Source organism: Erithacus rubecula (assembly GCF_903797595.1).
Source record: "Erithacus rubecula genome assembly, chromosome: 2".
Taxonomy (NCBI): Eukaryota; Metazoa; Chordata; class Aves; order Passeriformes; family Muscicapidae; genus Erithacus; species Erithacus rubecula.
In genome coordinates this window covers 88,598,933-88,624,537 of record NC_136685.1, presented here as the reverse complement: position 1 = coordinate 88,624,537, position 25,605 = coordinate 88,598,933, and the positions used below count along the sequence as shown (strand labels likewise).

The window sequence follows — 25,605 nt, the reverse complement described above, 5'->3', positions numbered from 1 at the left end:
TGCTACTTACCTGCAAGTTGAAGGTTGTGCTACAATTTTAACAGAGGAGATATTGGGCACTTGGAAGATGAGAACCAAAATTATCATTCAGTCTTAGAGAGAAAAGTTTCTCTCCTGCACACAGCTATCAAGTACATGAAAGCACATGTAATTCTGTATCTCAGATCACTTATTTGCAACACAATAAGCTGATGTTAACCAAGGAAATGCCATAAACACACCAAGGAGAAAACAAACATCATGAGAAGATCCATACCTTGAACACCTTCCAGAAGCAGATCAACCCCCTTTCTATAAAAGCTTAAGGCAGCTTCATAATCTTCCTCCTCCTCCTTCTTCAAGGCCAGTTTTATTAACTCGCCTGCTTTCTCCAAGTAATCTTGTTTTCCTGGCTTGGATTTCAAGCTTCCAGTAAACAAACCATGGCTTTCCTTTTCTCCTTCGGGTTTGCTCCACTCCTGCTCAGATGCCAGCGTGCTTTGGACTGGAGGTTCAGAAGAAACACAAAGGCCAGCAGCTCTGCTGGGAGAACTCTGGTTGGATGCCATTCCATCATCTACCTCAGCAAGAGAATCTACATCGACTGTCAGAGAGATCAGGTCACTGTCACTGGAGAAGCCTGAAAGTCAGAAAGACATCCATTACTCTAGACTGCTCGTATACCTTAGGAGTCTTCAAAATTCCTTATCCCAGTGTAAGATTTAGCTCTTCACTTATGCAGTTTCCTCAGAATGCCCACAGAAAGTCCCTGATTGCAATGTAGTCTCAAAAACATGTTAGTACCTATAGAAACGTATTTTTTAAATATGTTTATTTTAAAATATAAAAAAATGAACTACAAACTCTGCAGAACAGTCTTCATTTCAGTACTGGGAATGAAGAGACCAACATCTAACACCCAACTAAACTTCAAAAGCAGCTCCCCATTGGGCTCCAGGAAATTAAAAAACTAAACCTATGTGACCGCTATTAAAAAAATCAAACAGGAGGAGTCAAATTATTGTTGCAAGATATCCCAACGCACTGTTTAAAATCTGTAAGAGGAAGCATCCTCAAAACTGTAAATTAGGACTTGAATTAACATAGAGTTACTGTCAGCTTATGCATCACGCAGCACTCTGCTCACATGTAACATGCATCGTCTTCCCTCATTGCTAACAGTGGTAAAAAAGTTACTTGACACCTCTTTTGTCACTCAAACTGAGCTAACACATTTTATTTTACATTGCCATAAGTCACTATACCCTTACTGCAAGCTGACCTTCAGTGACTAAACTACAGGAACTTTTCATGGTTATTTGGGAATAAACAGCAACAAAGGTATTTTACATATATACCATTTCATTCCATAAGGATTATCATCCACCAAAGGCTGTCACTCAATTATGATTTTCTAATAATTTAATTTCCACAAACGTAATGGAACCAACTTCTAGATCTCACCTCCACATTCTGATTGGCTTGTAAGTGTCACGTCATCAAGCCCACTTAAATCCTTTCGAACTGAAAAGGAGAAGGACAAAAAAGTTTCTGACATCCATGCATATAACAGATTACAAGATCCCTTGCCATCAGAATGAAAAAGCATGACCCTCCTACAGGTAAAAGTATATAACATGAAACTGGTCTTTGACTGGCTATTAGAGATTTGTTAACAAACAGGTAGAATTAGGTGTAAAGTTTGCCATTTCTCACTGCTTCCAATATTTAAAAACAAAACACGGGTCCTTGCTTGGATAGGAGATTATTCATACCTCACACTCCACCTCATTTCAACAGCAGCAAGACTACAGTCCCTATCTCTTCCTGCTCTGATGATTTATGACTAAGGAGACTTAAACAAGAAAAGTTTTCAAAGCTGGGACCTACACACCAAGGGAAAAAAAAAAAAAAAAAAAAGAAGCCAGCTTTCAGTCTCAAAAATGCCATTCCAGAATAGTACCTGCATGAGACATATGGAGCAAGCCACAAATTTGGCAGTGCCACCTGGATATCAAGTAGCAGTTTGTTTTATCACCTTGGCACATGTACCCACTGAGGCAATAAAACAGGCAACATGGTCAAGACATTTAGCTGTTTGCATGCACAGTGAAAGTAAATTCTGAGCTAAAACCTGGTGTCTGTTTTCTCCTATATTATTGTCAGAGTGAAGAGTTTAACCACATTTCCAGGTAACACCTTCTGACTTATTTTCAAAAAGTATGTGGCAGCAGCACAAAGCTGACACAAAGGCAACTAACTCGAACTTTCTTTTACATTTTGCAGCTGTAGAATTATAGGAGTTTACAAATTATGGAAGAGGAGTAAGAAGGCACTGTAGAAACAGTGCTTTTCTAAAAGCCAGCAATTCTTTCACATGACTGAGAAGAAAAAGACATGAAGGAGCACAAATTACTAGCCACTCTTTGTCTGAAAAGCAAGGGACAGTGATATTTATGACCTAGACTACTTGAAAGGAAGGGACAGGGTGCTCAGTAGGCAACACTCCTGATGTTCTCATAGAAGGGACATAAAGTGAAGCATTCAGGCAGAGAAGAAAACTGCCTGTGTAGCCCCCAATCCTACAAGAAAGAAGGAAAACTCACAACAGGAAAGTTGGAGGAAGACAGAGGATTCATTAACTAGCATAATAATAATGGGCCATTCACATGCTCAATTTAGGGGCAGCAAAATTTGGGAGTAGAGAACTGAGCTTTTATTAAACACCATTTAGAGCCATCAGGTGATGGAAGCAGATCTGACTGATGGACGAAGAGTGCAGAGAGAAAGCATGAATGGAAAAGCTGGGGGTTTTGGAAAGGTGTTCTGGCCATCCAGATGAGGTGAACTAGAGCCCATCCACACAGCAGATTTCACACAGCCTCAAGTTCCCTTCCCTGCAGGCCAAACAAAACCACGTTTGCTCTTGTCTTGTAGCCAACTGGACAAAAGCTGTATGAACACAGCTATCATGGCACAAAGCCTGAGCTAATAAACTTTTCTTTAGGTCAGGTTTGGAGCCTGCAGCTGGCACCACACAACAACAGTCATGAGGTTTCCAGTCAGCTTATGGGGTAGGAAGTACCTCGAGTGGACAGGTTTATTTCTGGAAAGATAATATGTACATGTTAAAACAGAAGGAGAGAGGAGAAAAAGAGAATGAAAAAAAAATTTACTTCCCGATGAAGTCCTCTAAAGAATCTGGTAAGGTAATTGATACAGAAACACTTATGAAGAGAAAATTGGACATCTGAACATCATCCCACTCACTCAGAGAAGAGGACAAAGTGACTGTCAGGAATACAAGATGAGAATAATGATGCTGAAATTGAATACAAATCTCTGTACTTCTCTCTGTCTTGTGCAATTTCACCAGGTATCTGAAAAGTGAACACAGTTTCCAAAAATTGGTGGAAAGACTGGGTAACCTGGCCTCTTGAAAAGCAGACTCCTATGGAAACCTAAACTGCCAAAATCCTTTTAACAAGCAAGGTAACTGTTGCTTATTTCAGTACAAAAACATTTCTACTGCTGTCAGTTTGCATTTTCCACCATTAATTTAACCTTCTGCAAAATGAACTTTGTCTGGAAAGAACAGTTAAAAGTGAGAAAACACAACCCACCCTTAAAAGTAAACAGCAGCACCTGTTAAGGGATGGATTTGCTACTTCTCAGCACAAGACCCTGAAGGAGGCCCTTGGATGCCTCTGTTACAGAAAGTAACACAGTAAACCAGCCACAGTTAACTGCTGTAATGAGACTGGGAACAATCAGATACAGGCAGGAGGCTGTGAGGAGACTCGGGGAGAAGACTCAAGGCCAAGTATTGCCACTGCCATCTAGAGGTTTTAAAGACAGATGTTTCATTCTGTCCATAGCCTCCCCCCCACCAAAACATGATTTTAAACATAAGAAGATATGAGCTGGAAGACACATAGGTTTTAGAAAAATATAACTCCACAAAATTCACATTCAGCATCTCCAACTCCTGTGCTCATAGTTGTTCCAAGTATCCTGTAAAAGCCCTCCAGCCGATTCACAAGGGTATCAAAGAATTATTCTGCTTTACAGCATTTTTTTCTTTTCAGTATTTTATCTGACATAAAGGAAATGGTTTTCTTCTGCTAAAAATGAGGCCCTGGTGAATAATGAATAGAAATGTTCACATTAAGCACTTTTAGAAGCACTCTTTTATTTTATAGGGCACAGTGTAAAGTGAGTGCATTGTCAGATTCTGGAATGTTAAATTTCCCAGAAATCATTAAAACCTTTTAAAACTAGCTAGTGCTATTTATCATAACAGCCCTCTTCAACTAAACAATTAAATATAAACATATAATGTTTTATATATATATTTATATAAACAACAATAACTTCTATACCTTTCCCTTCACAGAACAAAATATTGTGGGGATATTAATTCATTAACATAATAGAAAGTACTACAAAATAAAAGGCAAAGCTCACTTCCTATGTAGAATATATTGTACAACTAAGCATGAAGTTATGGACATAAAGAGATTCCAGTGAAAAGTCTTACAACCTCAAGAAAAAAAATTAACCAACCACTGTTAGAAATAAAATCTATTTTTTGTTACGCAAGGATTGTTCTATCAAAGCAAATTCTATGCCAGAAAGATCAGATCCCCTCCTAAATAATCTTAATATGTGTTCATATAATAATGTGGATTTATACATGAGTGCTAAGCAATTCCAAAGAAAAACTTCTTAGACAGTTGCAGAAGAATTTCGTAGAAATCACAAGGACCAAGCACAACTCAAATACATAAACATCTAAAAGATTTCATGGTACACAGAAATGCTTAAGCTGACTCAGTCAAGAGGCAGGCAAACTCAAGTACAGTATTTATTTGTGCTGACTGACCCTTCCTTACAGCTACACTATTATTTAGTGAGTGCCACTAAAATTATTCTACATGTGGCATCCAAGTCAACAGGTACACCTTTAGAACAAAACTTCCAGAAGTGCAGACAGCTCTGCTGAGCCCAATTTCTCTCTTACCAGTCCCAGCTCAGAATTTTTGCCATAACAAGCAACAGAAAGGAGGCCAATGCTCCATGAAGAAATGTGTCACTTGTCATTTATGAGCTGCTTTAAAACAGATCATGAGGTTATGTGGGAAGAGAAAGCAAACCTTCAGAGCTGCAGTCAGACAGGTTGTCAGTCAGAGAGTCAGACAGAGGCTCAGCAGGACCAATCAATTCAGAGCCATCATGCACCTCTCCACCCTGAAAAGAAAGAGGGAAAGGAATTACTCAGCTGCTGTTCTCTATGGAAATTCTCATTGTATAGAAGTGATAGCCAAAATGATAGTTTCTAATCAGTGAGTGCTCCATTACTTTAATGAATTGAATTAAACCATATAAGCCTGCAAAATTAAACAAGGACTTTGGGTTAAGCCATGTTTGGTTGCCACAGACTGACTAGAGATCTAAATACTTAGCCTCCTGCAGCTTCAGAATTTTGAACTACACAGACCTGCACACCCAAACCTAACAGGGGGAGAATAATAATGCCCTTAATCTCTCGTGTCACATATGGTCTGTGTTTCAGTGGTGCTCCCAAGCACAGGGCTCTTTGTCCATCAGAATAATGTCCCACTCAGGACTCACTATCTTGAGTTCAGTCATAGTTGGGACTTAAAGATACAAGGAGGACATTCCTCTCCAAGCCTGAAAGGAATCAAAGCAAAGAGAAGCAATAGCACTAGAAACCACCTAAATATTTTTGGCTTTCTTTTTCACATCCCAGGTGCACATTTTCCACGTCACTTTAACAGAAAATATTATGTATTATATGGCACTATTTTCAAGGCTGTGTTACAAACAGGCATTGCTAATCTGTCTTGAACCAACCCAGCACATTTTCACACAAGCCAGCTCATTCCTCTGGAGTTTATAACACATAGATGCAGAGAACACTCCCCTCAGATGTTTCTAAGAATTCATTGTCCAAGGCTCTCTCTCTCCACGGATCTTTGCACAAAAATCTGAAAAGGAACAAAACCACCCATGGGCAGAGCTAAAAGCACACAGGCTGAGCTGGTGACAGACCAAACCTAAGGCTCTCTCATAGGAAAGCATGACACCACATCAGCTAACAAATGAGCCTAAATTACTGCATTTGCATAACCCTTCCCCCTTGAAGACAGTTTGTCCTAAAAAAACATTGGTTTTCTAGTTTTATTCATTTCACTGAAAAGCTAGAAAACATCCATTGGGAGGCTAAAACTTCCCTTTTTTAAGCAAAGAAAGGAAAGAGATGTCTGAAAAAGTACCCAAAAACCACTGAAGTATTTCCAAAGAACTGAAAAAATGCAAAAGCAAATAAACCAAATAATAAAATAGTATAACTCAGACTCCCACTCCTTTATTGACACCAAAGCTTATCGAAAATTTTCTTTAAGTAAAGAACACTGCAATAACTTCATCCAGAAAACAAGTGAAGAATTTTAAGCTTTGACAAAATGTTGCTCTTGAATATAAATATATATACACACACACATATATGTAATTGAAATATACTAAACATATTAATGTTAAGCATTAATGTTATTAATTTAATATGCAGTAATTTATTTAAGCATTAATTATTAAGCATTATTAATGTTATTAATGCTTAAGTCCAATCTCAGCCAGATGCACATTTCCTTAATTCCAGAGAGTTACTGTCATGGGCACATGTAAATTTATGCTTATGAATTTGCAGAACATCAGACTATGCTACTGAAAATAAAGAGGTTTGAAGGAACTACTGACAAGAAACTGCTTCAGCTGTAATAAAAATGAAGTTCATGTCAATGTACTATCCTAAAACTTGTTATGGAGACTGGTTCTCACAACACTGCTGTACAAGCAGCACATTGGAGTAGTTACATGCCAAATTTGCTGCCGTGGACCTGAGTCCACAAAAGACCATAAGGAAACAGTGTAAACAGTCTTCACTCCTTTGGTTTGAAAGTATAAACACCTACTGAAAATACAGGAACAGTGATAATGTTTTTATTACTTCCCACTGGAATTTACCATCATAAGTTTTGCTATCATTCAATTAAAAAAAAAAAAAAAAAATCAAATCCCTTCACCTGAAGTTCCTGTAAAACTTTCCACCTTGTAGAGGTGTGGCATGGGGTTTTTTGAAAGCCACATTTCCAGAGTGAACGGAAAAGTCCCAGTCCCTCCACAAAGCATGTCAGACCATGGTTTATAAAGCAAAGCAGAATCAGTATTAAACTTCAGTCATGTTGGTAAGAAGCAAATACTCCTGCAAGTACTAACCAACCTTAAAAAACTCTTCCAGTTGTTTGCTGTTATAGAGAGCAGGGATATTGGCAGAAAACTGCAAGAGATCTTCAGCACATTGCCTTCTTTCTTCAATCACGGTTTCATCAAATCGCCCTGGAACAGACACATAGATTGACAGTCTTAGAAATTACTACACATTTATTTTGCAAAACGAAAGAAAACAAACAAGACAAAAGCAACCTTCTGGAGACAATGCCCTGAGTCTATAAAAGTCACTCCAAGGCTTCAGGAGAACACAGCAAATCTTCAAACTTCCTATTCTCAATTGTCCCTAGAGTCCCGTCTTCTGCGATCCGCTCGGATGATGAAAGCTGGCAGCTACGACAAGGATCCTTCGCCCTCTCATCGCAAGAATATGTGAGGCAACACTCTTGATTAGCCAAGAGACACTAACGGATGTCCAGTGTTATCTGACAATAAATGATACATGCACAATTTGACAATATGCCAGTCAGTGTCAGCCTTGATTACGGCCCAAATCCTGTAAGGAGCTGAGCAATCTTCACGTATTCTCAAGAACAACGCACAATACGAGCGGGCAGTAAACAAAGTATTGCTAAAAGCCCCCAAACAGATCTTCAATTCCAAGGTGCCATTTATGGAGGAGACAAAGTGTAGGGGAGATGGTGAAGCCCTGCTACCAGGCACTGAAGCTTTCCTCTGAAGTAGCTCCATGCAGACAGGGTCTCATCTCCTTCTGGATTCAAGAGGTGAACAGAGCTGGGAAGCAGCTCATTTACTAAAATGTATGAACCTTCCTTTTTCTCTACTCAGCACCCAAAACATTCCAATTAGAAAAAACATACTTAAAAAACAATCCCACAGTTCACCTGAAGAGATTTGCTTCTCAGGAGAAAAACCTTGGATTGCTACCTTAAATTCACATCCTTCACAATTGCACGCAACTTATTTTAGCTTTTTATATCAACATCACTTTGTTGTTGAAATAGTTACAAGTTTACAAAAGAAAAAGGGCAGAGGTTAACAGTAATAATTGGAGGAGAATAGAACAGATATTGCAACAGCTATACAGAGGGGAAAAAAGGACTGGGAAGACAAGTTCAAGAAACAGTACTGCTATAACAGCATGACCAGAAAAATAAGAACCACCTGTGACAGCTCTGTGGCATTAACCTTTGAAGAGGACAAAAGAAACATTGAATACAAAAGCAAAATTCATTTATACTTAAAGCAAGCAAAAAAATAATCCCAGAAGAAAGTATCAAAGCAGGATTCTTTCCAGAAATTCTTCAAGTAAATAGCTCCTGCCCATGCGGTATCAGAAAAAAGAAAATAAAACTAAAAAGACACATACATACTCACAAGATCGCAAACAAAGCTTTTGGGGCTTATTTTTCCCATGAAAGAAAAGAAAAGACATCATTGGGCTAATTTTCAGCTGGATTGGTTCTGTGCCTTGCTCACCCTGCCGTTTCAGCCGCACAAAAGAGTGAGCAACAAGCAAGCAGAAAGAAGGTAAAAGCAATGCCACCACGGTGAGTGGCAACATTGAAATCAGGCCCTATTAAACTGCTCACCAAACTTCCTAAGTCTTCAGAGCAACACTGGGGGTGCACTAGGGCTCTTGGTTCATTCCATGCAAAATTGGACATCATGGAAAGAAAACAACTTCCCTCAGCAAAGCAGAGCAGCATGGGCCAGCTAAATGAATCTACAAATTCACACAAATCCTGTTACAAAGCAGTAGAAAATAAATTTGAAGAAGTAAACACCTAACAATACCAGAAGCAGAAAACTTTAGCAAGAAATAAATTCTGTAAAATGTTTTTTCTCCTTTCTCAAGATTCTCTCTCCCTGTTTCATTTTATCAAACTCCATAGAAACTAATTTTCCTTATCCACATCTTCTCATTGGGTACCAGATAGCACAGACCAGCCCTGCCAGGCTGACCAGTGTGCATTCACTGACTGCCAGGCAGCTGCAAACCTCAGGTATGAGCTGAGCCTGCCTGGCCCTCAGCAGCACCAAAACATGCTCTCTTCTTACTCAGGTGCCATTTCACAGACTTTACAGAAGTGTAATTATATTTGCAACCACCTTCACTCTCAAATTTAGCTGATATTAGCCACATCAGTAACGGGTTCGACTTTCTAACTGCACAATTACACAAGCTGCAGTTTCTTAGGAAGCTGAGCTAAAAACAATAAAAATACATGTTTGAACAGAGCTGTTGAAACATTAGTCACTGTTGCATTTTCCAGCCTATTAGCATCATGATACACTATCAGGAAAACTGTTTCTAGAACTAGAGGGCTTGAGGGGAAGGAAGAACATGATTCAGAACTGGTTCAGTTCACAGACCTCCTGGCATCTTGCTGGCAGTTTAATTTCCAGGCAACCCTGCCTAACTCCTTCCTCCTTCTTCTTTTTTTATACTTTCAAGCAATGTTGTACTGCTCAACACTTTCATTTTCACTCAAGGAAATGCTCAAAGGTGCTTACACAGCCAGCTGACTCTTCAAACATTTCTATCAGGATGTCATTTTCCATCTAAATCAACATTATTTCTGCTAGTCTTTACAATTCTCAGACACACACAGACTTCATTATAGGGATCATATATTTGTGATATTTTTAAGAAATGTCAACTACAACTTTAGCACAGGACACAACTGTTACTCCTCCAGCAATGATCCATTCAAAATTTCCTATTTACATAAAAACCAAACATAAATTCCTGTAAAAAGGATCCACAGTCAATTTTGTGGAGCAGATCTGAACAACTAAACACCCAGCAAAGTGTGTGTTCATGTTTCAGTTAATTTCTCACAACACTTCCTACTGTACACAACAATAATTAATAAATACTTCATTCAGTGTCTTCAAATACAAAGGGCATCCTTATGTGAGTTTTATAATGTAAATCATCTTTGCCATCAAGTTATCAATATCTGGGGGGTTTTGTTTCTTTTTTGGTGGGCTGGGGGGTGTGGTTTTTGGGGTTTTTTTTTCTGCAGTTGCTAGATATAACACACACAGATTTACCCATATTTTGGTAAAATGCCATGTATGGTCAGCATATGGAAATATTTATAAGTGTCCAAAAACAACAACAAAAAAATAAGTAGCTTGAAAGTACTGAAGAAAATTATGCTGATGCATATTAGAATAGGACAGTAATCATGTGCCAGATATAGATATCATAATTTTAGCAGCTGGATATGTTAGGGCATTTTAGATTTTCATGATCAAGTTCACTAAGCTTTTTCCCATCAAACAACTGGAAAACGTTCCAAGTGAAGTACAGAGAAAGTCACATGATTTCTTTTTCCCACCCACAGCAAGTTTTCTGCTTTGATACAAGCAGCTCTACTACAACAGCATAAAAATACACACTTTGTGGCAAGTCTTTGGTTGCATGAAATATGGAAGCACAGCATGACACATTTGTTTTTAAATACATCTCAGTTCTCCACACCATCTCCTGAAACTTTGAATGCTGAACTGGAGATGCTCCTCAGGTTTAACACTTCTACAACTAAGTTCAACTGTCAGAACCACCACTGCTCATTTTGCAAACTGCACCCCCTGCAAACAATAGGTACATAGATTATTCAAAGCACAGGTATCCAAAAAAAAAAAAAAAAAAAAAAAAAAGAAAAAAAACACCAGTCACCAGCAATTCTACTCACAAGTTTAATTAGAAACTAGGCTAAAAGCTGCAACAATTGTAACATCACCACAGGGAAGCAACACTGCAGAAATGGTCCATCAAAGCAGCATGGAAACAAAAGACCTTCAGAGAGATGGACCTTGCAGGTCATCAGTAACAGAATGAGACTGAAAACGAGTTTAGCAAAACCTTGTAATCTACAAAGATTGTATTTTTCCTCTAGGAAAAAAAAAAACCTTAGTATTTTTATTGTAATTTAAAATAAATCATACAGCAGTTACTATGTGTAGAATTGTCATAGAAGGATACACAGTAAAATTTAATGTTGTAAATACAAAAATAATTCTTAAATTGGAGAGTAAGGGCTGTTCCTTTCAGCCATGTACAAATCATTTAAAATTTGTTTTTGCATTACCTTCACTTTTCTGCATTCTTCTGTGTCTCAGTTTCATTTAAAAGTAGTGGGGTTTGTTTTCATCTAGGTTTAATTTCAAAAAGCTTTTAAATAAATAACTGCATTGAATGTTTCTGTAGATTTCCTTCTCTCACAATGCACATTTCAGTCACTTTTGTTCACTAAATACAATAGAAGAAGAATGGTTTTCAGAAGGGATTTCACTCAATTCTTCCCTTGCTTCCAGAGCTAGTGCAAAACAGTTAATTTGCATTTATAGCAATTTTAAATTATTTACTATATTAGACACCTATACTCTCTTCAACCCTGATTTTCTTTTACCCCTCTTTTCTCCCCTATGAATATATATAACATCTTCTACCTAAAATTAAGTTATGTTTTGCAAATACTAGGTTTGCAAATAACTTCCCCAGTGAGAACTCTACTCTGTAAATCAGACTTAAAATAATCTCAGAATGAAATTAATACTGCATGCTTTAATTAACCATTATTCTCTATGCTCTGACATGGCACCAAAACTTAACCCACTTCCAACTTCATAAATCAATGAAAATAAAATTACATAAAACTTGGGTACAGTTTGGCTGATGTGAAATACAATTTATATCAGGAATTCCACCCAGCTCTCCACAAAATCTGCATCAAGATTCAGCTTCATAGATGCAGGCCAACAAATGTGAAACATGCTAGATGCTAGAATATAACCAATCTGAGACACACAGAAAATTTGGGAAAATAGCCTCTAGTTGACTGCTCAACATTGCTAAAAAATGCCACACAAAGAAAACCTGCAAAAATCAGCATTAGATACAGACCAAAAAACAGCAAATACTGTCTGGGTGCTAAAACATGCACAACACATCCAAACCATGCAAAAACATGTATGGCAATAAACACAAAAACCAGACACAACACATGAAAACTGCAAATACACATAAAGCATGCACTAGAGGTGTGCCAAAAAAATGCCAAACAAGCTCAACACTAAAAATGCTAAAAACATGGGGGGACAAAAAAAAGATGTGGTAGCAGGATGCAAAAAAATAGGCAAATCCATGCTGAAGTATGTTGCATGTTAAAAAAAAAAAACCACCAAAACATATTTGAAACACATGGCAGTGGAAAGCAACACTGCAGCAATGCCTAAGAAACAAAAGATACTCTTTTAAAAGTGCAAAAAGTTTGGCAAAAAAAAAAGAAGAGCAAATTGGAAATTCATGCCAAAAGATGCCAAACATACTGGATACCCAAAATACCACTGCAGAAACACCAAACATACTGGGACAACACTCTAAGAACCAAAAACCACACCAAAAACCACACAGCAATCCCAGACCAGAAAAAAGAGCATATGGCAGATGCATTTAAAAAATCCAAACATCCTGGACACTAAATCCCATACAAGGTACATAGAGAAACCATAAACACAGACTGGATGCTAATTTAAAAAAAACAAAACAAAAACTAAACCAACTTGTAAACACCATTAAAAGGCTTTAACAATACCAAAATGCCTTTAGGCCTGCCCAAAAATACCTCAGAAACTGAAAACCTCACCAAAAAACACAGGAAAAACAAACAAAAACAAAAGGATCTGGCAGATGCATGCCAAAGAAATGTCAAACATGTTCAAAGATTAAAAACCATTAAAATGTCCAATGGTAAACTGTTCATGGTAAATTCATGTTTAAAAGGCCCAGCAAACATACTGGACACACAAAAAAATCCCACTGGATAACTCATAAAATAACATAATGAAAAAAACCATACTGTGTATTCATGCAAAAAAAAAAAAAACCACTAAAGAAATCCTGAACAGAAATAACATCATAGCCATACTCTAGAAACCAAAACTACATCTAAAATTAGTTCAAATCCACCCTGGAAACCTTTCCAAAGAAGAGAGCACATGCCAAAAAACACCAAACATGCTGGACACTAAACCTCATGCAAAGTTTGTACAAAACCAACACAGGTTGGATGCTTATGAAAAAAATTAAACCTAAACTAACTTGTAAACTCCATAGAAATGCCTTAGTAACTCCAAAAGCACCTGACAAACCAATAAGTCCAACAAAAATGCCTTAGAAGCCAAAAAGGCTGACAAAAATCACACCAAAAACACTATGTGGTAGATTCATCCCAATAAACACCAAACACATTTGATATTTAAAACCTGTTAAAATTCCCAATAATTCTCTCTGGTAGATGCACACAAAGAAAATCCAAACTCACGTCAGACACTAAAATACCTCTGAAAAATTATCTCCCCAAACCAAACAAACTAAAAAGGATCAACAAAATCATTCCACAGCTAGAAATACCTTCAGAAGCATTTGCAAAGCACACAGTAGGTGTATGCCAAAAAAAGGTCAAACATGCTGGACTCACCAAAAAATGCTAAAATCTGCTTAACAACATGCAGTATATGCAAGAAAAAGCTGCACCTAAAACATGCTGGATCCAGCAAAACAATCCTACATAAAAATGCTGTAGCAATGCATTAGGAACCAAACACCTTGCCAAAACAGAAAAAAATTCACACCAAAAACTTTGCCAAAGAAGTGAGTACATGGTAGATGTTTACAAAAAAACACCCAACATGATAAATGCTCACAGCTATTCAAAAAAATAAAATTAAAAAAAAAATAAAAAAAATAAAAAACCCACACTACAACCACCCCAGACTGGGTGCTTAAAAAAACAAAATACACTAGAACAACTAGTATGATCATGGAAATGCCATGAAAAGCACTTTAGAAACCACAATGCTCATCCTAAACCAAACCAAATGCACATGATAGATGAAAGTAAACAAATTTCCAACACTTGTTGGACACTTTAAAAAAATAACTTTAAATTTTTTGGGAAAAAGGCTCAAAAGCAGGTGGTAAATGCACACTAAAAAGCAACAGTCAGAAACACATTAGAAATGCCTCAGAAACACTCACAGAGCATGCAGTAGGTGCATGCAAAAAAGATGCCACACATGCTGAACACACTAAAAAGCTGTTGAAAAATGCTTTAAAATACAGTAGATATTGTGTGATATGTACATACACCAAAAATGTAGCACCAGTTTTTGCTGAACAAGAACAACACACACTAAAAAAAGGTGATTTTATAAACACAACACTGCTTAAAAAAGTGGGATAGGTGGAATTCTATACAGTCACACCCTTCACTGGAAGTCCACCTATAGCTCATTCATGAGGATATACACATCAGGATGAAGTTAAGACTTGTAAGAGCTAATTCCTTTTTGTCACCTTTCTCCTCTTGCAGATTGTTTTGGTGAAGTATGTAAAACTGACTAGCTAGATAAAACTGACAATTGCATTTAAATTCCCATAATTTATTTTCTTTCCAGTAACAACTACTTAATACTTTAATACAGTTCATCACTAAAAAACAGACAGCTCATATATAAAATATTTTGTTTGCTGTTCAAGTGCTGTTCACAAAGCTAATATAGACTTTTGCTCCTGAAAATAGGGAATGTATGTTGTAAAGATACAGAACATAGACATCAATAAATATCTCAGCTACTATGTCTAACATGGAGGCAAGGACATAAATAACTCTTATACATTACAAAAATAAAGAAATGTATCAAGTTATGTAGTAAAAGCACAGGAAAAATTTTCCATCCAGCAACAAAACAAGATGTATTTATAGATACTGAGTTATCAAAGAATTTCAGCAGGTCAGGAGGAAATTATGCTTACCAAACACTATTGCTTTGGCAAAAGGTGGAAAGAGCTCTGTGTGTCTGCACAGGTTTTTATGAATTTGCCAAAGATCTTTGTGCAGTTTCTTAAAGTCACTGTATCTCTTCCAAACGACTATCTGAAGCAGAGAAACCAGAGAGAAGTATTAGTGAGGTTCACTGTTCATATTACATCACATCACAAATACACTGGTTTAATCACATCAGACCACTAACTTCACCAATTTTTTTTAACAAATATATACAGTCTGAACTGCCAACTGTAACAAGCATAAAAAAAAGGTCATTATCTGTCCCCAGCCTGCATTTTGGCTAGCAACACTACAGTGCATTGAGAAAAACTGAGTAAAAGCTGAAAGGAGGGCAAAGGCAGCACTGCTTCAGTCACTCAGATCCAGACCTACACAGGGAGCCAGTAAGGGAGGAAAAAATGCTGAACAGGAGTGTTGCACTATCCAACATTCAACTGCACACTGTGCCTGGTGCAGCTGCAGGTGTGGGGAAGACACACAACAGCAAAAGAGAAAACCAGGGAAGAGAAATCCATACAAGCAAGGGATTTTTAAGGATGGTACATTAAGCACCCAGGACTACAAAACAGCTCCTAAGTCGTGTGTGCAAAGATGATCAGATGTAAATGCAAGCCCCTCATCTTAAATTTTTTTTGCAACAACACCAAAAAAAAAAAAAAATTTGTAATCTAGACAAAAACTCCATCTTATAATAAAATAAAAAGATGCCACTGATTTATTGTATCAGCTATTCCTGATCTGTCTTTTCCGGAAAGTAGTCATCTCCCAGTCAGGTATCTACCTTATCATTCTTCCACTACATTCTTTCCATTCAAGAAAGGAGGAGAACCCAGTAGGAAAATCAAACCAATGAAAGAAGTAAACAATAAAATTTACACTTGACTGCTACTGGATTTGTTATCAACATGGAAAGATATTAACAAAGGTTTTTTATATCCTGACCTCATTTTTGGTCAGACTCACTAAGCCATCACAATAAACCTCTACACTAATGTAAAGTGATTAAAGTAGAACAGAAGGGAAAAAAACAAGGAGAAAGTGCATGCATTCAGCAGTTGATTCCAAAATTGCACGAGTCAAATGTCTCAATTAACTTAATACAACTAACCACAACTTTAAATCTTCCACATGTATCTGAACGATTTACCAGGTTGCCTTCTCGTGAGCAAATATAATGAAAAAGTTGGATTTTTTTTCAAGCAAACCAGATTTACAGCTAAGCAAAAGGTTTAGATTCAGAGTATTTTTGTGGTGTTTTTCTTTTAATGCTGCAATCAGAAGCTTTCTAAGTTTCAGCAGATGCAAGTCCTACCTACAGGATGATGCAGATATAAGGTGATTGTTAACAGTGGATATGCAAAGCTTTAGTGTAGCAACACCCTACCCACCTTACAAATTTAGCTATACTGGAACCAGCAGTCCTGACTCAGACTCCCTTACTGGCACACATTTTCATGACTGGTACAGCTGGTACTCAGTGAAGTGTAACACAAGTGAGGAATCTCAAGGAGGAAAACTAGTCATTTTGCTATCAGAAATAACAAATTTTCAATGCAATACTTTTATCTAATCCAATAGCCACAGAGCGGATGATTAGCACTTCTTGAGCAGTGCACATATAGAACACAAAATTGCTTAAGATGGTGAATTCTTTAAACATTAAGTTACTGTATTGTCAGTACTTGGAGCCAACATGAAAAGCTGCCAGAAAATAAGAGCATGAGATTTCATTCCACTAAAAAAGCATCATTTTTCACTGCTAGAAATGATCACTCAATAGTCAAGAGGAAAAAAATAAATATCCCTAAATAACTTGCATAGCAAAAGCAGTCAAGGTTATTCTAAAGCCTTTCAGAAGCTCATGGAAAACATGCCTTTGAATATATGTGGTACAGCAAAGTTAGCAAAGTTCCACTCTCACATCCTCATTAGAAATTAGATTTGGAGGAAGGACACATTGTACTTTGAGGCCCAACGAAGCACAGCAAGTATATCATGAAACATATGTTAGCCTTGTAATGCAATAAGGTGCTTGTCATGGCAAGAGCCAGTAGATCTCTATTAACTCATGCAACTCATCTGTTCCACATTGAATAAGCCTTTCTCCTAAATGAAAAGGGAAAAAAAAACACAGGACTATCCTACATGCTATTGCCTTACACATCACATTGCCACAATGAGAAGCAAGGACATTAAAGATAGGCCACCTGGCCTTTCTGCATCTACTAACAACCACACAAAAAATTTCATGTTGATCACTAATTCTCTGAGAAGGAAGCCCTTACAAGGCTCCCTTCCTGCCCCAACAACAACAGGTGGGATTACATTGAATTGTACCTGGCTGCAGTGGGAGAGGTGCTGCAGTAAAGACTTGTATCCCAAAGGGCAGCCAAAAGATGTGACAGAAAACTGGCAAGTGGAGTTGAGGTCACAGCACACAGCCTTATGAGCAGCTGTACATATGTAAAGAGTGGAGTAACATCACAGCAGTGGCATTAAGAGACACCTGGAGGAGGAGGCAGGCACAGCTAAGTGGTCCTACATGGATGTGGGAAGTGGGTTGCATGAGACAAAATCTAAAGCAAACAAAATCTCCCATTGAATTCCTCACTGAGCATTCTGGAAAAGTGAGGTAAATTTCTTTCAGTGGGAGCAGGTTAGGGGCATATTCTTTTTCTTCCAAAGGCTGCCCATAGTTCTTTTTTTACATAAGAGGCCATGCAACAGAAAAGCTCTCAACATATGGGGGTTTCTGACTACAGTTCCCCCTTATGGCAACTACCATCTAGGATATTCCTTGTAATCACCAGCTATTTTCAGATGATGCTTATAACAGAATCACCCCACACCTAACATGCTATCACATGCAGAATAATTAATATGGTACAATGCAGAGTGGAAAAGGGCAACTATCAAGTTGTTAATCTCATATTTATGTCCTCTTAGTGTCTAGAGCATGTGAAACACTGCATGAGTAACCTACAGCCACAAATCAAAGCAACAACTGCAAGATATGGTTTTGCTACTGTGTCAAAACTAATTAACACATATTCATGAAATACTCTAGCTAAAAGACACTTACAATATATTTTTCTGATGAATGGACTCATCAGCAGCTCTTATAAAGTGCTTTTCCTCACAAATGAAGATTAAGGTAATGGCAGAATGTGCTCATATGGATAGGTTCAATTCAGGATTCTCCCTGGAAAAGGTGAACATCAAGCTACAAACTACAGTAAGGCAGTTCTAAACCAGATCCATGATCATCTCTGATAGGTTATTTTAATCTCCTAGAGATTTTTTTAAAAATGCAAAAAGCACGAATGCTCATGCTTGCCTGATTCTCAAGATTTCAAAGAAGAATGCAATAAAGGGGTGTTAGATGTATTAGCCAATTCTCACCTCTGCCAAGCCACTAATCACTAACTCATATTTCATACACAGAGATGCAATGAATCCAGTTACGAGCTCCTCTTTCATAGCTGTGCAGGTTCTCTTCAACTGTAGTAAGAAACTGTGCCAGAAACTGAACACATGCATGTGTTACACAGTGTCTGAAAAGCCATAATGTTGTTTCTGAGGCAAGACTTTCAGATACATAGTATAAGAGTAACCATGTCAAGTCATTAGTCCAGAAAAAAAAAAAAAAAAATCAAGAGGAGGGGGGGAAAAAGTATCTTAATTAAAAAGAAAAAATAAATCCACAATGCACACATGGTGCATTTTTCTCTATCAATAAATTACTCCTGTGAAAGACTTTTCAGGTATTTAAGAGGCACAAGAACAGAGCAGACCCTTATTCACAGACTTTTCAGAAGAGGTAAATAAGCAACTCTAAAGTTTTGTTGAAGTATATCACTGGAAAATACTAAAGGAGCCTTAGAGAGATATGCATAATATATATGACTTGCAGTCTAATCTCTCAGCAACTCCTAGACTCCTTCATTCTCCCTCTTCACTAAGACAGTAATGGTGTAGGCTTTTCAGTGAAGTATTGGTGAAAGAGGAAAAGAGTACCTACAGCTGAGACCTAAGACTTGAATTGTGGACTGATCTCTAATTTTACCAGTAGGAGTTAAGTAACCATCAATTTGCCAATTCCAGCCCGGAGAAAAGAACTTGTAAAGTTATCAAAGCAGTTTTGTCATCAAAAGACACTTTACTCACTAAGACTTTGTTTCAAGTCACCATTCATCACTGAGGGATGAAATGCATCATGTTACACTAGCTACTACTTTTAACTGTGACAGCTAAAGACAAATGGAAACTTACGAAAATTGTTAGCTCAATTACAAAACACACAGAAACTGCTAAATTACATCAAAGATTCTTCAAAAGGCATAGTGTGATACATAAAGACATTTGCACAAGTTAAAACTGTTACCTCCTGGACATCTTCTGGATTCTTTCTTGAAACAATCTGAAAAGCAAAACAAAAATGAAACCACATAAGTCCTTGGATTTTCAGTTTGGAAGTTAAAGAGTAACATACAATGATTTGTTGCTGAAGAGAAAAATCTGGGAAAAAAGCAAACAGTGCAGTCAGAAAGTTTTCATTTAGTTTTAGAGAACTCAGAGACATGACAGTGAGGGATTTTTGCAGCAGTCAGTCGTGATCACACAAAGACAGACGTACATTCTAGGCAGAATGGCACAAAAGGCATCTCTGAAAACAAAGCTACATAGAGCACATCTATCATCTTTCCAGTCTCTTCCTATTAATTGATATTAGGACCACATTACTCCCAATAAGAGGAGCTCACTACAGCTACTGGGCTTAATATAAACTGTACACAACCTCACTGAGAATGTGGGGATTTGTATTTAGCCAGACAGTATTTCCACTTTACTTACAATCACCAGAGCGCAGACATGTCTGACCATCCTTGTGTATTTGTTTCTCCTTAAAATCTCTTGGCCTAATTAATTATAAATTACTTTGTCCAGGGGAAAATTGCAGTGAAAATCAGGCTTGGCTGCACACCATAGAGAAGCCTGTATTCCATCAAGACTTTTTTTTTTCCTTTAAATAAATATTGATCACAAAAGCCTTTGTAATCCAAGTTTTGTACTGGTCTTCTGAGCAGCAGCAAGAGCATATCCCCACAAATACACAAACCAAACAGACACATCTTTAATTCATAACTGCAATTATCTTGTGCAAGTCAGTATATCCTTCATCATAAGAGCCAAAGCTGTTTAACAAAATAATTAGTCTATTGTTAGCTAAAGCAAAATAGGGCATTTTCAATCCAGCTGAGACTGTCCTCAGCAACACACCCTGGAATAATTGATGCCCTGAAGAGGTGATGCATGTAAGGATGCACAGGGAGCCCACAGGACCTGCACCCCAGAGACACCCACACCATCCCTCTGCACCGCCAGCACCACGCAGCTGTTGCTCTGAGATGGAAGCCACCAAATCCACACTTTCCTCTTGCTAAGTGACAACAACAACCTCTTGTTTCCCACAAACTTAGTTCCCTTCTTCCCTTCCATTTTGCCAGAATTCCTGCCAAAGCCTCCCAGATTTTCCACCATCCGTTTACTAGCCCAGCCACTCATCTCTCCCACATTTTGGAGGAGACAAGATGGAAAAGAGAAGCGTTTCTTTCTCTAGCAATCTCCCAAAACACTTGAAACATTTTCCTTCACAGCTCTGTGTTCTTTCTCTCACCTTGCACACCAAAGTCCTCTTCTTCCAGCGTAGTCTACATTGATAAGATAAAAAATAAAACCTTTCTCAACTTCTCCTCACTCTTGGGTAATCTAACATTTGGCAACTTCACCAAACGTTAACCTTGGTGGCTGTTGCTCTTTCATTCACTACCAGGCAGTTCATGACTACAATTGGTGAAATAATGCTAACCTCCTTTTCTAATAGCTGGCATGCTTGATGCAAGGAGTCTGTACAGCTGGGGGAAGAAAATATCACAGGCATGGCTACACATCACAGAGAACACCAAAGGGCAGACACCAACTGCTCTGCTTTGCAGTTCACCTTTAGTTAAAGCCTTGCAACAGTTTTGGCAGCTAGGTAAGTTACCAGATGGGCAGAAGGAGACCCAGAGAGATGAGTAATTACCCAGCCAGTTAGTAAGAATCTGGAATAAAACCCAGAGGCCCTGTTTCACACTTGTTCTTATGTTACACTGCCTTCTATATCTCCCAGCTATGCCAACTTTAAGTCAGTTATAATAATTTATGTGCTGTCCTACTTTGTTCTTCATATCCTTTTCTGAAAGTCAGTCTCAGAAGAGGTCTGCCCTTTCCATCCAACCTATAGTCAACCTAGAGATTTGGCAAAGATGACTTAACCCCCTAAATTTTCCACGTACTTTTTTTTAATTCTTCCACAAGGATCAATGCAGTCAGTTCCTTCTGCAAATCTGTAACACAAGCAACTTTAGCCTATTTTCAAAAATATCATTAGGATACCCATACCCACCAATGAGCTAAGCAATGTGTAATTAATGCACTAGACTCTGAAAACAGTGATCCTACAAGGACCATCAAGTATTTTGGATTATTCCATTCTTCATCTGATCTGCAGATATCCAACATAACTCATTAGAATTTTAATTATCATGAATAATTGTAATCTTCCAAATTCTCTAAACTTGTACAAGTGGCCTGTATTCTCAGGTATCATTTAAGAACACTCCTCATATCATAACTTGCTAATATATGTTTCTTAGCATTTGGAAGTTGGTATTTAAAAGTCAATATTAATTTAATCTTGTCTGCATTTACAATTATGTTACAGTTTACTTGTAAAGGAAATATATATTCTCTTCTATACAAACAAAACTTTAAAAAAAAAAAGCTGCCATAATGATAGATCCCCCTTAGCACTTAGAAGAGACTGCATGAGTAATTACACTTTGGGCCAGATGTTTAGGACACAGTAAAGTGCTTTCTTATGCATGATTATTTATCTACATTACATTGAAACAAAGTTCCTTTAACTTCATTTCACAAAGGATTCACTCACACACCATGCTAAGGAACCACAAATCTCCACTGACACATACTGACTACCCAAATCTCAGCCAGTATGATATTCAACACAACGGGAAGGTCCACCCCACTTTTTTCCTGGCGGTCCCCCAAAGTAGCTGAGCATCAGCTCAGCAAATACAGCTGGAGTGCTGTGATATCAACCATGGAGCCAGATCACCACAGGAACAGGAGGGAGGAACAGGAGGAAAGAAACAGAAAGGCTACTGGATAAGTACACAGAATTCCTTTTTAAATCATTTTATTCCATTTCCCAAAATCCTCACTTCAGCTACTACAGACAGAGCCCTGCTGAAACAGAAGTTGTTTCCATTGCTGCACTCGTGAGTCCAAAGAACCCTTTGACACAAAAAAAAAAAAAAAAAAAATTAATATTTTTTCACATTGAAGATTTTAGCTATCAAAACACTGTAAAGAACTAATGATCTCCAGTTGGTGAGTTGAATCTGGACAGCTCACAGCCTGATCAGCTCCTTGCTCAGTGCAACACACCACCTGATTCTGCATTGCCTCGCTTGGAAAGGCACCAGAGCACCCACAGTTTATGGGATAAGGAAAGAGAATGACATCCCCAACTAGTTATAGCCACAACTTGATTTTGAACAATTCTACAGAAACCAATACATCACAGAAAAATTTAATTTGCTTTAGCCAATAAGAACAACGCACCTGAGCAAAATAAGCAACAGAAGTCTTGGCTCATTCCTATTAGTCCTTATTTCACTGACACAACTTTTAGTACACACACACACACACTTGGGCCATCAAAAGCAACCACAGAAAAATGCGATGGCACTGTTCTCCTCTCTGCATCTATTTCAGGAAAGGCTTTTTAAACTGCAGCATTGTAGGAAAAAGCAACTCTTTTTTTTTTCCCTCGCCACAAACACTACGTTCTATTGGACTAAAAAGAACATTTTAAACATATTTGTCCCATATTTGTGTTAGATCAACTCGGAGAGATAGAGAGAGAGAGATAACAATTTTTTTTTTTTTTAATTTTTAATTTTACAAGTCATACAAACTGATCTTAGGCTAACAACTTGACATCACAATCTCCATACATTTACAGAATGCTGTATTCTTTGAATTAAGAGGAGGGTGTTTATAAGTACACCTTGCTCTCACAGCTGCAGTAACTACGAGGTCACGGGTCATTTAAAGAAACTCTGTCTCTCTGTGTCACTTTCAGATGCTCTCAATACATCCCACCATACCTGTGAGCTAAACTGCCACTCCTCTTGAGCCTATCTCCAAACATTTACTAACACGCCTCCCTCTTCTGGTTTAATAGGAAAGTGGAAGAGAAAAGAAAGCAAGGAATTTCCCTAGGAGGACAGCGGGAGCTTCCAGCAAAGCCAGCACGGCAGCAGCTCTGCCAACATCTGCAGCAGCTCTGCCGCTTCCCGTGCTAGGCCCGGCTGGCCCAGAGCCCCACGCAACCTACCCACGAGAGCCGGGCCGGAAGAGCGGGGAAAGAGAAGGAGCTGCTTGGTTTTAAGCTGCAACAGCAAGGAAATCGAGAGTTAACTCAAAGCGCGTCTCAGGCCGTGACAACGTTTCGAGGCGACAAGTTTGCAGGGCTCGGCTCGGGAGGCGCCGCCGTGTGCCACCCTCCCTCCCACCCGTGTCCGTCACGGGGCTCGCACGCCGCGGCGGCTCCGCAGGCCGGGCGCGGGGAGCCGCGGGGGCGAGGGGCTGGGCGGCGGCCGCCGACTCACCCGCGCCGTGACCTTGTAGACGGTGTGGCCGCGGGGGTGGCGGCGCGGCTCCGTCACGGTGTAGAAGCGGGCCAGCTCGGCGCCGCGCTCCCGCGGGCTCAGCATCCTGCCGCTGCCCCCGCCGCGCCGCCCTCCCGGCACGGGCGGAAGCGGCGCCCGGGAACGCCCCGCTCCGCCCCGCCCGGCCCGGCAGCCCCGCCCGGCCGCCGCGGGATGCTCGGAGCTTTCCCCGAGGGGTCGCGGCACGGGCACGGCGAGGGGGGATTCACACTCGGCGGGCACTGACCGCCGTGCCCCTCGCTCGCACAGGCGCCCGTGGCCTCTGCAAATCCGTAACGAGCCCCTGGTGCGCCGCTCCCGGCGTCTGCCGTGGGCTATTTTAGGCTATGCTGCCCTAAATCCATAGGCCCGTAACGCAGAAACGACTCAGGGATTTTAAAGAGGAATGCTAACAGAAAGGCAGGTTCGATGGTTATCCAGTCCCCATGGTTTGTGTGTTGTGTCTCCTCCAGGTTCTTTAAGCTGCACCTGGATTTCTCCCTGCGGATGGGCACAGGTCTGCAGAACACTTTGGTCTTAAAAACCAGAACTCAGGAAACCCTCCAGGGTTTGAAGGGCATCGCTTCACTTCTGATTTTGTGCCACAGGACCCTTTTGTAGATTACCTTCAATTTCTTGTCTGTAGTGGAGTCAGTACCATTGCAGATCTCACATCTCAGATTATATAAATGGTTTCGATTTTTTTTTTTTTTTTAAATCACTGTGCTTTCATTCATTTAATTGCAGATGTTAAAAACCAGCTTTTCCTTACAAGGTTGTTAATATCTCTGCTCTCATGCAAGTTTTTGACAGAAAGTATTTAACAATACTTAATTGCCTGTCTTTGTGAAAGATCAAAGTCTCTTACCGAATAGTAAGCAATGCCTCTCCTTTAAGTAACATTTGCTTAAGGAAGAGGGAAAAAAGAGGACAATGGTTGTTAGCAGCTCACTTGTCACTTCCACTTATCTTCTGAGAGGGGGAAAACATATATTTTACATCTTGTACTGGTACACAGAACTTCATGGAAGTTCTATAAGTTATCAAAAGTTTGCAAATTCAAGTACTTGGGGGAGAGAGTCAGAGAGTAACTACAGAGACAAACACATCAGGCTTAGGAAATGCATGAAGCTGAAAACAGCAAGAGGCAGGGAGAGTGTTCATTTGAAGTTTGCCCAGCCCCTGCACATTTTGAGGCATCTGCTGCTAACCACGTTCAAAAAGCAGGAAACTGAGCTCAGTGGACCATTGATCTGAGCCACCGTGGCTGTTCTTATGTGCAGTGTAATCAATCAAAGCATCCCTCAGTGAGTCAGTAGCCTCCATTCACTAGGGAGTTTCAAAAGCTCAAATGACTCATAAAATATTTTGGCTTCCACTTTAAAATCAGAATTTGGAGATACCTAATTCTGCAGAATATCTTTTCACATGGTATATCCAACACAAAATAGTAATTAGAGGGGAATAAAAAAATCCACAATTAAGTATTACTGGCTTATTAAGACTTCCCTAGGTCAAGGCAAGAAAATTTAGCAACACTGAAATGAGAAACAATTTGCATCACATTATTAGGTTAGTCTTTTTCTTTCATTTTGCCTGTTACACAACTTCCATGCTTTTCAGCACATCCTCATTTTCATTATAATCCAAAGCTTCTGTGATTTCTTTTTTTCCAGTATCACTACTGAGATTACTACTGTGTAAAAACC

At 38.9% G+C, this 25,605-nt stretch overlaps 1 protein-coding gene across 1 annotated transcript in view; it reads right to left on the bottom strand.

Annotated features, from left to right (window-relative positions):
• The window catches only part of RPS6KC1 (ribosomal protein S6 kinase C1), an 85,123-nt gene extending 61,103 nt beyond the window's left edge, over window positions 1-24,020 (bottom strand). Inside the window, exons 1-7 of the mRNA XM_079299037.1 lie at window positions 23,858-24,020; window positions 19,501-19,536; window positions 15,083-15,203; window positions 7,283-7,398; window positions 5,136-5,229; window positions 1,444-1,503; window positions 257-619 (exon numbers count right to left, since the gene is read on the bottom strand). Of these exons, the coding sequence (XP_079155163.1) occupies window positions 257-619; window positions 1,444-1,503; window positions 5,136-5,229; window positions 7,283-7,398; window positions 15,083-15,203; window positions 19,501-19,536; window positions 23,858-23,962 (895 nt within the window). The 5' untranslated portion in view covers window positions 23,963-24,020. The remainder of the gene's footprint in view (window positions 1-256; window positions 620-1,443; window positions 1,504-5,135; window positions 5,230-7,282; window positions 7,399-15,082; window positions 15,204-19,500; window positions 19,537-23,857) is intronic.
• Window positions 24,021-25,605: the final 1,585 nt, after the last annotated feature.